General features: G+C 38.5%; 2 protein-coding genes across 3 annotated transcripts in view; both read right to left on the minus strand.

The window, feature by feature from the left end:
- Positions 1–16,266, minus strand: part of LOC111191728 (alpha-1-antitrypsin 1-2) — a 313,064-nt gene that overhangs the window by 116,815 nt on the left and 179,983 nt on the right. The window lies entirely within an intron of this gene.
- Positions 1–16,266, minus strand: part of stxbp1b (syntaxin binding protein 1b) — a 42,578-nt gene that overhangs the window by 12,029 nt on the left and 14,283 nt on the right. The window contains exons 2-9 of the mRNA XM_049470323.1: positions 6,981–7,030; positions 6,618–6,699; positions 6,216–6,292; positions 4,531–4,609; positions 3,401–3,504; positions 1,864–2,012; positions 1,666–1,750; positions 43–173 (exon numbers count right to left, since the gene is read on the minus strand). Coding sequence (XP_049326280.1) covers positions 43–173; positions 1,666–1,750; positions 1,864–2,012; positions 3,401–3,504; positions 4,531–4,609; positions 6,216–6,292; positions 6,618–6,699; positions 6,981–7,030 — 757 coding nt within the window. The remainder of the gene's footprint in view (positions 1–42; positions 174–1,665; positions 1,751–1,863; positions 2,013–3,400; positions 3,505–4,530; positions 4,610–6,215; positions 6,293–6,617; positions 6,700–6,980; positions 7,031–16,266) is intronic.

Raw genomic sequence — 16,266 nt, forward strand, 5'->3', positions numbered from 1 at the left:
GTGAATGTGTATATTCAACTGCTTCTGTTTGCGTGAGTTTACTTGTAGACGTCGTTCTCGATGGGCAGGAGGTCGTAGGCCATGGCCTGGAAGGTGAGCTCGTGCAGAACCGGAGAGTACGGGTCAAAACCTCGGTCCAGAATCAGCAGCTGAGAACGAGACTTATCAGGACCCTGTGGGAGAGAGAGAGCAAAAGAACCTCCAAAAATTACAAACACCTGCTAAAAATGGCATCAACTGATTAAAAAAAGTATTATTTTGATTAATGCACTTCTTAATGAGTTCTTTTTAAGATCTCAGCTTTTAATAATAGATATTTAAATGCAAAAATAAAAATAATTACACTTATATTATTGTCTTAAAAATGTGTTATAATCACAACAATATTGTGTAATTAATCATGAAACATTCAGAAGTTGGTATTTCCCTGTATTTATGGTATGTATTTGATGGGCCTAGCAATATTAGTGTAGTTTTAATGTTTTTAGAATATTTTAATGTGCTGAGTAAAAGTATAATGGAGACCTTTAAAAGGAGAAGCCAAATTAATAGAAGAGGCAGCTGTGTGTGTGTATTATGTTTGTGTGTGTGTGTGAGAGAGGGAGAGAGAGGGAGAGAGAGAGGGAGAGAGATGGAGAGACATGGAGAGAGGGAGAGAGAGAGAGAGAGAGAGAGAGGTAATGAATGAGAGAGGGGTAGTAAGAGTTAGTTATGAGATTTAATCCATATTTCAATATGGATTTTTTAAATCTTTTTTTTAACTCAACAGTAGCAATGCTTTGTTTAAAACACTAAATCAAAAAACTAATACAGCTCCAGGCTTTTTTTTGAAATACAATGGGTTTCTCTGAGTTGTATATGCATGCTGCATATGAAACCTCCATTGTCTGCAGCAGCTAAAAGAAAATCCTCAGAAAAACGCCCACAGGTACTAGCTGTCAAGCTAAAGAGCTTACAGCTCTGTTTACATTAGCTAGTTAGCATTAGCTATCTTGTGTAAGTAACTAAAGGTTTAAATCGGATCTCCGGTTGATTCTGCATTTTACAGATACCATAAATATACACTAGGGAAGCACAGTTTGACAAGGTAGCACAACTCGACAGAACCCCAGTCAAAGCAGGCGCCATTCGGGTCAGATTTTATGATATAGAGCGGACTCTGGGGCTTCGACATGGTGAAATACCTTAAGCACTGAATCTCCAAGTCTGAGGTAAGAAGTTAGTAGCATCAGTTTAGCTGAAAGATGGGTTATCTGTAGAGCCCTCTTGCACTCAGTGCTATATCTTTATAACTAAGGTTGAATCTCTAAAAAAAACGTTTTGTCCTTTGAGGACTTGACTTTCTGCTGCAGTGCTGTTAGGCAATCAGAGGCGATATATTTGCATGTATAAATATTTATGAGCAAGAGCCGAAATCCTGTCTTTCTTCAGAGACCACTAATTCAGTGAACTAAAGCAGGGCTATACAGAAACACCTGAGCACTCTTCTTTTTTTTTTTTTTTTACAAAAAAAAAGGCTCAGATTGTATTATTTTATACTAGAGACCACAACTAGACATTATAAAATGACTAAATAAATGATGAAATCATAACTTTAAAGTTTTAAATTCTAATCTCATGTGTTAATGCACTACTGTTGATATAAACGGACCAGGTTTTACTCACATCTCCCATAGTGGGGTCATCAGCTTTGTAGCCGTCCAGTTTATCCTGCAGCATCTGAGCCAGAATCGCATTGTCTTTGTACTCTCTGAGAAAGTACACACACACACACACACACACACAGGTAGTATTATGAGTATTGTGAATCAGTCTTATCACAGTTCATTAATCACAGGGGTTTTGTATGGTTCCGATGCTCACGCTCTGTATCTGACGGCGGGGTACTCCTTCAGTGTAGAGCAGAGGGTGGCTATCTGCTCAGCTAAACGCTCCAGCATCTTGGGTTTCACGTCTGCTTTGAAGGGGCTGTAGAAGTCCTGGAAGGCGCTGGGTTTGTCCAAAGAGTAAACCTGCATCACACACAGAAAACAGTTAAATCAATAAAGGGACACAAATTACTAGGGATGCACGATGATGAAGAATTTTATAATTATATATATATATATATATATATATATATATATATATATATATATATATATATATATATATATATATATATATAGCTCTGGAAGAAAAATAAGAGACCACTTAAAAATTATGATTTTCTTTGAATATAATTAAGAGGAAGATGGATGATCACAAGCCATCAAACCAAACTGAACTGCTTGAATTTTTGCACCAGGAGTAAAGGCATAAAGTTATCCAAAAGCAGTGTGTAAGACTGGTGGAGGAGAACATGCCAAGATGCATGAAAACCGTGATTAAAAACATGAAAACCAGGGTTGTTCCATCAAATATTGATTTCTTAACTTTTAAAACTTTATGAATATGAACTTGTTTTTTGTTATTTCAGCCATGGAGAACAAAACAATTTTTTTTTTATTTAAACCATTTGTTTGTTTTTCCCCAGCGTTTCATATTTTACTCAGTAACGGGGAGTTTTCAAAGTAGTGAAGTAAATTAATTGTGTCAAAATGTACTTGAGTAAAAGTAAAATTACCTATTTGAAAAACTACTTTAAAAATGACAAGTTACTCATAAAATCTACTCAATTACAGTAACTTGAGTAAATGTAATTAGTTACTTTCCACCTCTGCTAATGGCAGGGCATAAAACTCTCGATTTTCAGCAGGACAATGCTTACCGACACCTAGCAAGGAAAGATGTGAAGGAAAGCTAGGGCAACTAATGACACTAATGACACTAATAATATCAGTGATACATCAATGCATTCATTTGTCCATCTATCCACCTATTTATCTATCTGTCTGTCTGTCTGTATATATATTTGTCTATCCAGTATTACAGTGTTTTCCTCTGATTTAGTGGAAAACGAGTCTGTGATCAGTAGAAGACCGGTCGATAAGTAGTGTTGTGTCTGTGTTTACAGTAACATGGAGCTTCTTCCCATCTCCACCTGTCTCTCTCTATCTGTCTCTCTCTCTCTCTCCATCATAACACACTACTCCCCTCCACCTACTGCCCCATCTGTCATGGGTCACATGATCTCAATCCCACTGACAGTCAATCCAGCTCCTCCAGTCCCGCCCACTCCCACACTATCCGCCTGCTGGCTTGTTGACGAGACGTTAGCCAATAGGACGCGGGATTAGTGCCGGGTTAGGGTGCCCCCCCGGATTAATTATAGAGGACAACAGCAGACAGGATTGGAGGCACAGCGACGGCTGAGCTAAAGCCTCTCTGGAACATTCCACCATTCATCCCTCGCCATGCTTTCATCATGCCATCACTGGTGTACCCCACCCACCCAGTGCCACTCTGTGGAGACACTGACCTGAGACTCGTAGGGCAGGAAAGCCACGTTTATTTCAGTTAACGTCTTTATCGCTTTGGCCGCTCGTGATTTGGTCAGCAGGTTGAACATGGTGTCTGGGACAGCTGTGAAAAATAAAAAACAAGAAAACAAAATACAAAACAGTTTAAATACAAATTTAATTTGTTATTCAGACAAAAACAGCCAACAAACGGCATGTTTAAGTTAATTTTTCTGCTATACTGTCATACATTTTAAATAAACAAAGTGTTCAGCATCCGTCATCATGCTTAATATGAGTTTACTCTTTTTTACCTCTTATCAAACAGGCTGTTTTCCAGCTGAAAGATACAAAAAGCTGTACAGGGCTAGGATAGCAACATTAGCTGAGCTAGCTTAGCATGGGAATGGCGTTTTTTATTTTTTACCAACAGACTGTATGCTTTTCTCTGTGTTAATTTGAATAAGATTTTGAACGTATGAGTTGAGTAGCACTGCTGAGGTAAAACGTTAAGTGTTTAATACATATTTTTGTTAAATAAATACTCCGCCAGTTAAAATAGTTCCATTACTGCTCTGTTTGTAGCTGTGCTGTTTGGCTTGTAAGAGCTGCATCATTGCTAGGTTATCTATATGTGGCGGAGTAATACATGGAGAGCTTCGGTTAGAGTGCATTACCGGCTGATAACGGCACTCATAGAACGCCTCTCAGCCAATCACACTGCAGAGTCAGAACTAACTGTGGCATAACAAAGCTTATAGAATATTTATATTATTTCCAGCACTGCTCTCCAAATGTGCACCAGCTCACATAATCATAAAAGTTCTATTCTGTATTTGTTGAGTGTTTGTGACAGTGGTGGGGGATCAGTTTGGGGGAGGGGCTTTTGGAAAGCTGCTTTAGAAACAACAAGAAGATCTATGGTGGTAAATGTCGGTCAGTGACCTTAATGTAATTCCAGCTGATTTGTGTTGACCTCCTAATGCTGTAAACACTAAACCAGACTGACTCTGACTGTTTCTTTAAAATTAATTTTAGTAAAATATATAAATATAGTGAGTGTTACCAGTATGTGTATTTGACTGAATAACATAATACAATTAATAAATCGATTCAGTATGGAAACAAACTCTCTGTTTAAGCGACTGACCGTCTGTGAAGAAGACATGAGCTCCTCTGTAGATGGGGGCACGGGGGTCCCTGAAATCATTGATGAGTCCTTCCACAGACTGATAAATAAAACACACACAAAAACAGACATATATAATAACGAACTAAAGTACATAAAAAATAAAAGACCACTTAAAATTGATGAGTTTCTTTGATTTTACCTAATAAAAAAAACTCTGAAATATAATCAAGAGGAAGATGGATGATCACAAACCATCAAACCAAACTGAACTGCTTAAATTGTTGCACCAAGAGTAAAGGCATAAAGTTATCCAAAAGCAGTGTGTAAGACTTGTGGAGGAGAACATGCCAATGTGCATAAAAACTGTGATTAAATTTGAGGTCTGAAAGCTCTGCGTCTTTTTTGTTATTTTAACCACTTCTCATTTTCTGCAAATAAATGCTCTAAATTACAATATTTTTATTTGGAATTTGGGAGAAATGTTGTCTGTAGTTTATAGAATAAAACCTCTCGTCCCTCCATCCTTTCTCTCTCTCTCTTCCCTCCATCCTTTCTGTCTATCTTTCGCCCCTTCATCCTCTCTGTCTCTCTCTCGTCCCTCCATCCTCTCTCTCTCTCGTCCCTCCATCCTCTCTGTCTATCTTTCGTCCCCCATCCTCTCTGTCTATCTTTCGTCCCTTAATCTTCTCTGTCTCTCTCTCTTGTCCCTCCATCCTCTCTGTTTATCTCTTTCTCTCATCCCTACATCCTCTCTGTCACTCTCTCTCTCTTCCCTTCATTCTCTCTGTCTATCTCTCGTCCCTTTATCCTCTCTGTCTCTCTCTCTTGTCCCTCCATCCTCTCTGTTTATCTCTTTCTCTCATCCCTACATCCTCTCTGTCACTCTCTCTCTCATCCCTTCATTCTCTCTGTCTATCTCTCGTCCCTCCATCCTCTCTCTCTCGTCCCTCCATGCTCTCTGTCTATCTTTCGTCCCTTTATCCTCTCTGTCTCTCTCCCTCTCATCCCTCCATCCTGTCTGTTTATCTCTTTCCCTCATCCCTACATACTCTCTCTCTCTCTCGTCCCTGCATCCTCTGTTTATCTCTTTCTCTCATCCCTACATCCTCTCTGTCTCTCTCTCTCTTGTCCCTTCATCCTCTCTGTCTCTCTCTCTCTCCCTCTCTCATCCCTTCATCCTCTCTGTCTCTCTCTCGTGCCTCCATATTCTCTGTCTATCTTTCGTCCCTTTATGATCTCTGTCTCTCGCTCTCATCCCTCCATCCTCTCTCTCTCTCTCTCTCTCGTCCCTCCATCCTTTCTCTCTCTCTCGTCCCTCCATCCTCTCTGTTTATCTCTTTCTCTCATCCCTACATCCTCTCTGTCTCTCTCTCTCTTGTCTCTTCATCCTCTATGTCTCTCTCTCTCTCGTCCCACCATCCTCTCTGTCTATCTTTCGTCCCACCATCCTCTCTGTCTCTCTCTTGTCCCACCATCCTCTCCTTCTATCTTTCGTCCCACCATCCTCTCTGTCTCTCTCTCGTCCCTCCATCCTCTCTCTCTTTCTCTGTCTAATCCCTCCATCTTTTCTCTCTCTTTCTCTCTCTCTCTCTTATCCCGCCATCCTCTTTGTCTCTCTCTCTCATCCCTACATTCTCTCTCTCTCTCTCTCTCCATTCTCTTTCTCTCTCTGTATGCATGAGGGGTAATAGGGCAATAATTACCTCATCAGAGGGGGTCATGAGATAAATGGCCTCCATGGTGGGAAGCGGTTCACGTTTTTTTGTGATGTCCTCAACAACTGGAGCAAAAGAAAAGTAAACAGTCATTTGAGGCGATTTGTGGAACAGACTGGACAGTACAGCACAAAGCTCACACAGCACAGTCAGCAGTTCAGAAAATGATGCTTGCTCTTACAACCTACAACAACATAAAGATTAGGATATTAATCATGATAGAATAAGTAGGTGTACAGCTCTTCCTTATGAATGGCTTGGTGTGTATATGTAGACTACAGTTGTGTAGCTATGATACTATATGATATGATATTATGTATACAGTTATGATATTATATATACATTATGTGCAATATGTTAAAACACTTTACAATATGTGTGTGAACTCACTTGTGATTCCTTCTGACATAATATCCGTCATTTTGCAGCAGGATGAGATCATCCTCATGCTGAGTTTGTCCACCACCAGCACCTACAAGAAGGCAAAACCACACATACAGTACACATAATTATAATACTTTAAAGATCGTCATCATCAGCTTAGTGTAGTACATTTACGTTACATCTAATATATGTAACCAAGGTATATATTTCCAAAGTAGTTTGTACCAAATATACTCTAAACCTGGATTTAACTCCCATTGGATAACTACTGCATGAGTATTTAAAATTTGTGTATTTTAAAATACGATCTTCTATTTGTCCTCTCTTGATAGTGTATAAATCTTTCATGACATAATTAATAAAAGTTACCTTCCATTCTCCTTTCGACCTCACTTTTTTGATGACATCATTCATAATCTCTGTAAAAGAAAAAGACAGTTATGATAATGTAGGATGTACAAATAACTCGCAACTGAAAAGCGTGACTTTTCAAACCATCACTGATTGGTGGAAATTTTAAACTAAAGCTTAAGCAGTTTGGACTGTGTGTCTCTTCATCCTCTCTTCCTCCAGACTCTGCTCCCTTGATTTACAAATGAAATATAAAATGTACTGATGATCAGTGATGGTTTGGAGAGTCATGTCTGTCATCTGCTGGTGTTGATCCACTGTGTTTTATTATCAAGTCTAAAGTCAGTGCAGTTTTGTTTTCCCACAAAATCTTACAGCACTTCATGCTTCCCTCTGCTGACAACTTCTATGGAGATGCAAATTTCATTTTCCAGCAGGACTTGGCACACTACCCACACTGCCAAAAGTACCAATTGGTCTTATATAATATAAAAATTTCCTGAGACACTGATTTTAGGGTTTTCATTGGCTGTAAGCCAAAATCATCAACAATAAAAGAAATAAACTCTTAAAATAGATCACTCTGTGTGTAATACATATATATAATATATGACTTTTTGAACTGAATCACTGAACTAAAGTAACTTATAATTGATATTTTTATTTTTTGAGATGCACTTGTAGTTGTCCACCCTTCATATTTACAGCTCTGAAAAAAAAATGAGATTCCAAATAAAAATATTGTCATTTAGAACATTTATATGAAGAAAATAAGAAATGTCTGAAATAACAAAAAAGATGCAGAGCTTTCAGACCTTAAATAACGCAAAGAAAAACAAGTTCATATTTATAAAGTTTTAAGAGTTCAGAAATCAATATTTGGTGCAATAACCCTGCTTTTTAATCACACTTTTCATGCATCTTTGCATGTTCTCCTCCACCAGTCTTACACACTGCTTTTGGATAGATTTATGCCTTTACTCCTGGTGCAACAATTCAAGCAGTTCAGTTTGGTTTGATGGCTTGTGATCATCCATCTTCCTCTTGATTATATTCCAGAGGTTTTAATTTGGTAAAATCAAAGACATTCAAGTGGTCTTTTATTTTTTTTTTCAGAGCTGTAATAAATAAATGCATAAATAAACCAAACCAGAGGATAGAGCTCTAAAAGCACAACCACTGACTGCAGTTCTCTTAAATAAGAAACTCATTATCACCAGTCGGCTCATATGGTCCACACTCAGTGATGTAGAACAGTGTGATGATGACGGCTGTCTGCCACACTCTAAATATATCACAGAGGTGTGTGTTTAAGTGTTGGATCTCAGGATCCTGCATTCACATCCCTCACTCTCACACACACATACACACACACCAACAGAACAAGCTCACACTTGCACTGAACGAAGTCACATGACTGATATGCTAGCCGTGAAGCAGATCTGTAGACTGAGAAGTGAGCGTTAGTGAATCTGACTCTACTGATCAACATCACCACACACACCTATCCACCTTATTCTGCATAATGACAAGGAGAAGCAGCAGCGGACCACTGATACAGATTATACCCACAGTGATAACAAACAGAATAAGTAATACATCAATTAAATACATAAGTATCAAATTATATTACTGTAGCATTTTGGAGTAATGGGAGGTTAAACCTAGGGAAAATGTATATTCGGTTTTGCATAAACCAGATTTTGGAGTCCAATAAAACCAGTAAATCAAACTGATGGTGCAAATGACACCATTAAATCCTTGAAGAACCCTTTCCATTCTATTAGTGATATAAGTATCAAATGATATTACTGTAGCATTTTGGAGTAATGGGACGCCAAACTTAGGAAAAATGTCAATTTAATTTTTTTGCATGAACCAGATTTTGGAGTCCAATAAAACCAGCAAATCAAACTGTTATCAAATAAAATCAAAATATACTTGAAAAACCCTTTCCATACTATTAATGACATAAGTATCATGTTATATTACTGTAGCATTGGGGAGCAATGAGAAGTCAAACTTGTGAGTTCAGTTTTGTATAAACCAGATTTTGGAGTCCAATAAAACCAGCAAACCAAACTGTTATCAAATGACACCATTAAATCCTTGAAGAAGGCTTTCCAAAAAGTGAATGACATAAGTATCAGCTAATTTTAATGTAGCATTTTGGAATAATGGGAAGCCAAACTTAGGAAAAATGTCCATTTGATTTTGCATAATCTAATCCAATAAAACCAGAAAATCAAACTGTAATCAAATGGCACCAAAATTTCCTTGAAGATCTTATTCATTTTTATTAATGATCTAAGCATCAAGTGATATTACTGTAGTATTTTGGAGTAATGGGACACCAAACTTAGGAAAAAAGGCATAGGGTACCCAAATGTCTAGTGCCAGCACTGCACATTGGACAATGCAGTGCAGTGTGTGTTAATGATCGTGACCGGTGGTGTCTGGCCAGAAATGTCCTTGTAAATAGAGAAGTGACTCTGCCAAAAATCTATACTCCACATCTATTTTCAATTTTACAATTTTACAATATACTTAACTATACCTTTAACATTTGGACTGTGATTAATATTTCTTATACTGGGCTTTAATGGAAAATGTTTATTTTAAGACTTGATCAAGTCCCTTCTTTCCACTTCCATTCTCTTAATCATTATTCTGCACCAAAACGATGACATACTTTAAACATCAAGTTAAAAAATACCTCCTATCTGGTTCACTGACAGAGATGTCGCAATCACCGCCCTAATCTCTTCCCAATCCTCTTACAGAGCTGCCCCGCTATTTCTGTTCTCTCTCTCTCTTTCTCTCTCTGTAACTCCCTCCCTCACTCTCTCTCCCCATCCCTTCGCCAAGGGACTACAACCATTTCCGCCACCTTTCCTAAAATCTCTATTAAATCTCTATTAAATCAAGAGTCGAGTCGCTGGGGCCCTGAATGTGTCCGCTGCTGCAGTCACGCAGCTTATTTAACAGCTCTGGATGCACACTGTTCTGCTGGGTGAGGTGTTGAATTAGGGATAAACCTACAGAAGGAGCCCTGCAGCTATTAGGTGATTGATTGAGCTTCAGCTAGGTATAATATTGGTACAGGGGCTGAATTCCCACGAGATACAGCCCACTTGTTGGAGAACAAACGAAGTATGCCGGCCAGGAATTTTTTAATAGGGCTGTTATTTGTCTTTGGAGACTTCAAACCTAGTTTAGACACTCTATCAAACTCTTGATGATTTTTAGACTGGAGTGACTGAGTGAATCACTACATTAAAATGCCACACTGTAAACCCAGAAATAGTTTGATACAATCCGGGTTAGCACCCGAACATTCCTTTCAGACAGCTTCCTCTTACAGCGTCCACAGTTAATCCTGTTGGATGTGGTTGGTCCTTCTTGGTGGTATGCTGACATTACCCTCGATACCGTGGCTCTTGATGCATCACAAAGACTTGCTGTCTTGGTCACAGATGCACCAGCAAGACGTGCACCAACAATTTGTCCTCGTTTGAACTCTGGTATGTCACCCATATGTCACCCACTCTGCTCTTACTGGTGCAATGTGCAATTAATGAAGATGACTTCCCACACTAAAATGACAGGTGTTTCAGTTTCATTGTCAAACCCTATCTGTCCATCCATCCATCCATCCATCCATCCTGTATACCACCCAGTAATTCAGTTTACTCAGTACATGAACTGATCATGAAGTGTTTGTTACCTCAGCAGATGGCTTAGCAATGCACACACCTGTATACGCTGTGAGGTATTATCTTGTAAGTGAGGTTTAATAAACTCAATGGTCACCGTTTCTGAAGTTGAGCAGGTAAATAACATCCCTCGAACCACAGTGGCAAGTGTGTATCAAGAATACAGCTTTAGATGGCAAGCCCAGCATTGAGGTGTAATGATCATGACCTGCTACATCTGGCTAGAATTGTCTAGGCAAAATCATACAAGCGACTCTCTGGCAGTAATCTCATCCTGTTTCAGTGAAGGAAACCCAACATGCAATGATTGGAAATGGAAAAAGTCATGGAACACAATACCAGCATATTATTCTGAAATGTATCCTTAATAATTCTGTGTTTTTGTAAGTGCAATATTAAAGTGCTTCTGTACAACTTGTTTAAACCACAGGAAGCCTGGCCTGTGTATGGACTCTTTCCTGTTACTGAGTGGCTTTAAAGAAGTTCAGTAAACTTCTCCATTTTTCTGTTTTTCTTGTGTAAATGCCTAACAATCTAAAAATGATGTATTTAGTAATCAAATTTGGGTTACTTATTATTCAGAATGAGGGGGTTTGCCACGCCCCGCTTTATCAAAACTCGCCCAAAACCGTCCGAAAAGCGCACTAAAAAGTGTGTTTGCTGTTGCTGGGATAGCTTAGCTGGAGTCAAAGTAAAAGAGCAGTCTGGTGCAGCTTGAAGTTTCCTGTCTGTCCTGTTAGAATGTCCTGCTCTTATTTAGAAAATCAGCGTGATCAGAAAGCCTTTTAATGCCATGCGTCACGCCCCCAAGGTCCGCAGACAGAGTAAGTGTGAATGAGGGAGTTTGCCACGCCCCAATCAATCGAAACTCTCCCAAAACCACCAGAAAAGCGCTAAAATGTGCAAAAGACAGTTGTTGCTCTGATTACCATCCTATAAGGAATTTCCACAACAGCATAACAGTGTATTTTTTAGATCCTTTTAAATGTGCTGTCACACACAACACAAAAAGATAGGAGTGTTGTGCAGAGCTAGCTTGCTAATGCTAGCTAATTAATATCCACTGCCTTCCAGAGAAGAGAAGCTGCGTCTGTGGTTGAAGAAACTAAATTCAACACATCCACTGTGCCGTTGAGGGGAACTCAGTTCTGAAGCTGGGGTAAAGTGGATGTGTCAGGTGCTGTGAGTCTATAGAAGAAGACGTTAGCTTTAGAGCTAATCTACAAATGTGGGTAAACCCCACAGCGCCCCCTACCCATCCACTTAACAGGAGCTTCAGAACCGAGCCGTTTCTCTGGGTTAGGATGTCCTGGTGTTGCTTTATCCTCTATAAAGTGGTAAGAGTATGGATGGATGTGGGATGGAAATGTGTTAAATGTATCCCCATCAACTATAGACCATTTAACTTTAACATTAACTATATATATATATATATATATATATATATATATATATATATATATATATATATATATATATATATATATATATATATATATATAACTGAGTAAAATATACTACTTATTCTGTATGTTTAAGTATCACTGTGGTTGTAATCTATATCAATGGTCCGCTGATCCACTGAAAGATCCAACACAAAGTAACTAACCTGGCCCTATCCTTGTCAACCCCCAGAATAAGGTTGATAGAGAAGCACTGCCAATAGAATAGAACTCTCTGAAGTAGATAAACATGAACCAAATATGCCAGGAAAGGCCAAAAGCCTATAAAGTCCTCCAGCATTAAGCTGTGGATCAGCAGATTTGTGTTCTCTGGAATGATGGTGCTCCATCCAATACTTTGAAGAAGTATCTAGTACAGAGACAGTTATCTAGTGTAGAGTCAACTGTTACTTCAACAAAAGCAGAAAAAAACTCTTTTAAATATCCCTAATTACAACAAAACAATGAAGAAGTGGGTGTCCCAATACTTCTATCCATTAAATTCTATTGGACCAAAATGGATGGCACCCCACAATTATTTAATTACAGTATTTTGACTACTTATTGTAGTATTATTAACATATTGCCATTTTGGCCACCTTAACCCTTTCAGACCCTGTGTCCATTCCATGTTTTAATGTTTTGTTGCACATAACAATTATTAAGGCCTGTTGTCCATCAGGTTAGTCCATAAACCACCCAATTAAAACATTTACCAGCCAATGAAACAGTAGCTTAGCCCCGCCCACTGCACTACAAAAAACACAGCAACTCAAGACATTAGGGCATGACATTAGGGATGGTTTGAAAAGTTAAAAAAAGTCAATATCAAATAGATAAAAAAAAAAATAATGCCAAACAATACAATATACATTAAAAAGCAATTAATATTATATTCTTATATGATCCTATCATTGGAATATAATTCAGGTCTGAAAGAGTTAAGAGGTGTGACTGCTGCAGTAAACAAGGACCTGACTGAATGTTTGCCACTCATTAAAATCTTTTTTTCGCTTGTTTGATTGATTTTTTTAACTATTTCTTTTAACACTGATTAAAAATGCTGAAAGATGCTCCACTTAGTGCTTAATTATTATAATAATAATTATTATAGTTTTAGCTACCGTTTATTTGGATGATTGAGCTATTTTATCATTCATTTCCATTATATTATATAATTCTTTCGTTATCAAGACAGTACAAACTAATATTAAGCTATGAAATCTCTGAAAAGTGTGTGTTTTACACTGACAAAAGCTCCACATATTGTATATATAAATATATATATATTTTTTTCACCACTACCTGCTAATAAGTGATCACATCAAGCGGGAGACTGGGGTTCAATTCCCAGTCTGGGTGACTGGATGCTGCTCCACACCAATAAGAGTCCTTGGGCAAGACTCCTAACACTACATTGGCTCATCTCTGTAATAGGAATATCCTTGTAAGTCAATATGGTTAAGAGCATCAGCTAAAAGCTATAAAACATAATATACAGTATGATGTAATATTAAACATACAGCAATTTTTACAAGATTAAAAAAAAAATACAGTGATGCAACACCATAAGATGTGAACTCAGTGTATTCAATAAAAAAAAAAAACACTGTGAATTTTTTTTTTGGTATAGAACAAATACATGAGCCCTTGCAGTTACAAAGCTGAAATGCTATACCGAGCAGCCCTAACACTGTCTGTCTTCAAATATCCCTGATATTCACACTGGCAGCTCTGGAGGTGTTCTAGCAGGTGTTCCCAGAACGTGGCACATCAGAGGTGGTTCACAGCAAAGTGTTAGAGAACAGAAGAGCTCTGAATTATAGCTCTGAAACTACACACCCAACTGCTCATCACAAACAGAGCCAGGTCAAAAATCATCCTATTAATCAGTCTGACCAACAGTATGGAATCCACCATCATCATCATCCTCAACATCATTAAAACTGGTACCATTAGCTGTGCCCTCATCTTCATCTTCATCATCGGAATATGCACTGTCATGCAAATCTCTCAGATTCTGATGGATTATATTACCTATAGACTGCAGTGATGGTATGGGGGTCACAGTTTGATGCAAGTACTCACACTGAGAATTCACAGTATACACTCTAAAACATGTGCCACCCATAGACTGTAATGGTACAATGGGAACTGTATTGATTTAGAAGTATTGTTATGGTAACTGTAGTCTTGTTTGTCCCCCCACCCCAAGAACCACAAGGTCCAAAACATGGTGCAAATCAAAATGTTCATGTAGTTACGCTGAGAATACACAGTATACACTCTAAAACATGTGCCACCCATAGACTGTGAACATACACAACTGCCACCTGCATGGTATTGTGAAAACATGGTATTGATTTAGAAGTACTGTTATGGTAACTGTAGTCTTGTTTGTCCACCCACTTAAACACATCATGTAGAAAACACTAAAACAAGCATGGCAGTGGCACTATTATGGCAGTATTAGGACTGTGGAGTGGGGATGTCGCAAGGTGTGCTCACACTAAGCACGGTTTGGTTGAATGGTGCTGGAGCACGGATTTGCCCCCTCCCCACTCCCCCGCTGGCCTGCACTCACACTGCGTTTAAACAATCCGTGCCCGAGCACGCTTACATCTTTACTCACTGCTTAATGGGCTTGCCGGTGTTGTGTAGAATTCAGCACCCCCGCCATGAAAAGCATCTTCTCTCGGGAGAGGTGATAATCTGATTTAACTTACTTAGAAATATGTGCCAAAAGTCACGGTTAGCTCAGTCACGATTACATACATAGCGACACAGGACACACCTCTGAGAGGAGGTGATCACTAACATCATGTTCCATGCTCGGGTACAGACTGCACTCAAACTTCATGCGTACCATGCTCGAGTCCAAGGGAACCGGTTCGTAGCATTCACACTAGTCAAGCAAGCCGTGCTTTGCGGGGCACGGATTGCCTAGTGTGAGTACACCTATATGTGTATCTCCCTATTGTTAAAATCTGGTTTTTAGGCCACATATTGAGGGCTACAAAATTGTCGGTTCTTTAGGAAGTTTATGTATCTGTGTTGAGACTAACTGCCTTTATTTGGGTGTATATGTATGATTGTTTAATTTCCAGTTTGACCATTCATCTTTAGAAACACAGCCATGTGCATACCATCTACAGCAACATTTTCCATATTGAATTTTGGTAACAATTGGAAACAATGCTGAATATTCCTTTAAATCAGTGCCTCAAACATATCCCAACAACATCCATCTCTATTTCTTTTGACTAATGATGAAACATGTTACCCCAGCCAACATCCTGATGGGTGGAAAGTGAGCTAGATGGGCTCCAGGTGGGCATGGGCTCTACAGTAAGTGGACATATACATGTTTTTTATTGGGACCCAGCTGGGCTTCCCAAATCATTGGTCCGAATCAAACATCCCACAGCCCACCTTAATCTCACATGAGCCCCATGTGCAGTATACCTATACAACCACTCCTGGTCCAATCACGTGATCCACTGGTCTTCGCATACTGGCCCCATCTGGGTTGATCAGGAGGGCCAAAGTCAAATAAAACAAGAACAATGTAGAGGGGGTGACAAAGAGCTGGTTTAGCACCTATTTTAATCAGTATACACAGCAAAATCGTCAGTGTTAAATTAACTCCCATAGTGTTAAATTTAACACTATTGCAGTGTTTATATAGTTCTCACCGGTTCAGAGTTAAAGTTACACTTTGAATAGTGTTAAATTTTAACTCCATTCATAGTGTTAATTTCTGACACTCACAGTGTTGTTTTACGACACTCCAATGTGTATTTTTAACACTAAATTGTGTTAATCTTTTTCACTTTTAGTGTTAATTTCTGACACTCACAGTGTTGTTTTACGACACTCCAATGTGTATTTTTAACACAAAATTGTGTTAATCTTTTTCACTTTTAGTGTTAATTTCTGACACTCACAGTGTTGTTTTACGACACTCCAATGTGTATTTTTAACACAAAATTGTGTTAATCTTTTTCACTTTTAGTGTTAATTTCTGACACTCACAGTGTTGTTTTACGACACTCCAATATGTATTTTTAACACAAAATTGTGTTAAAGAATAACACAATTTAGTGTTAAAAATACACATTGGAGTGTCGTAAAACACTGAGTGTC

Source organism: Astyanax mexicanus, chromosome 22, assembly GCF_023375975.1.
Source record: "Astyanax mexicanus isolate ESR-SI-001 chromosome 22, AstMex3_surface, whole genome shotgun sequence".
Taxonomy (NCBI): Eukaryota; Metazoa; Chordata; class Actinopteri; order Characiformes; family Acestrorhamphidae; genus Astyanax; species Astyanax mexicanus.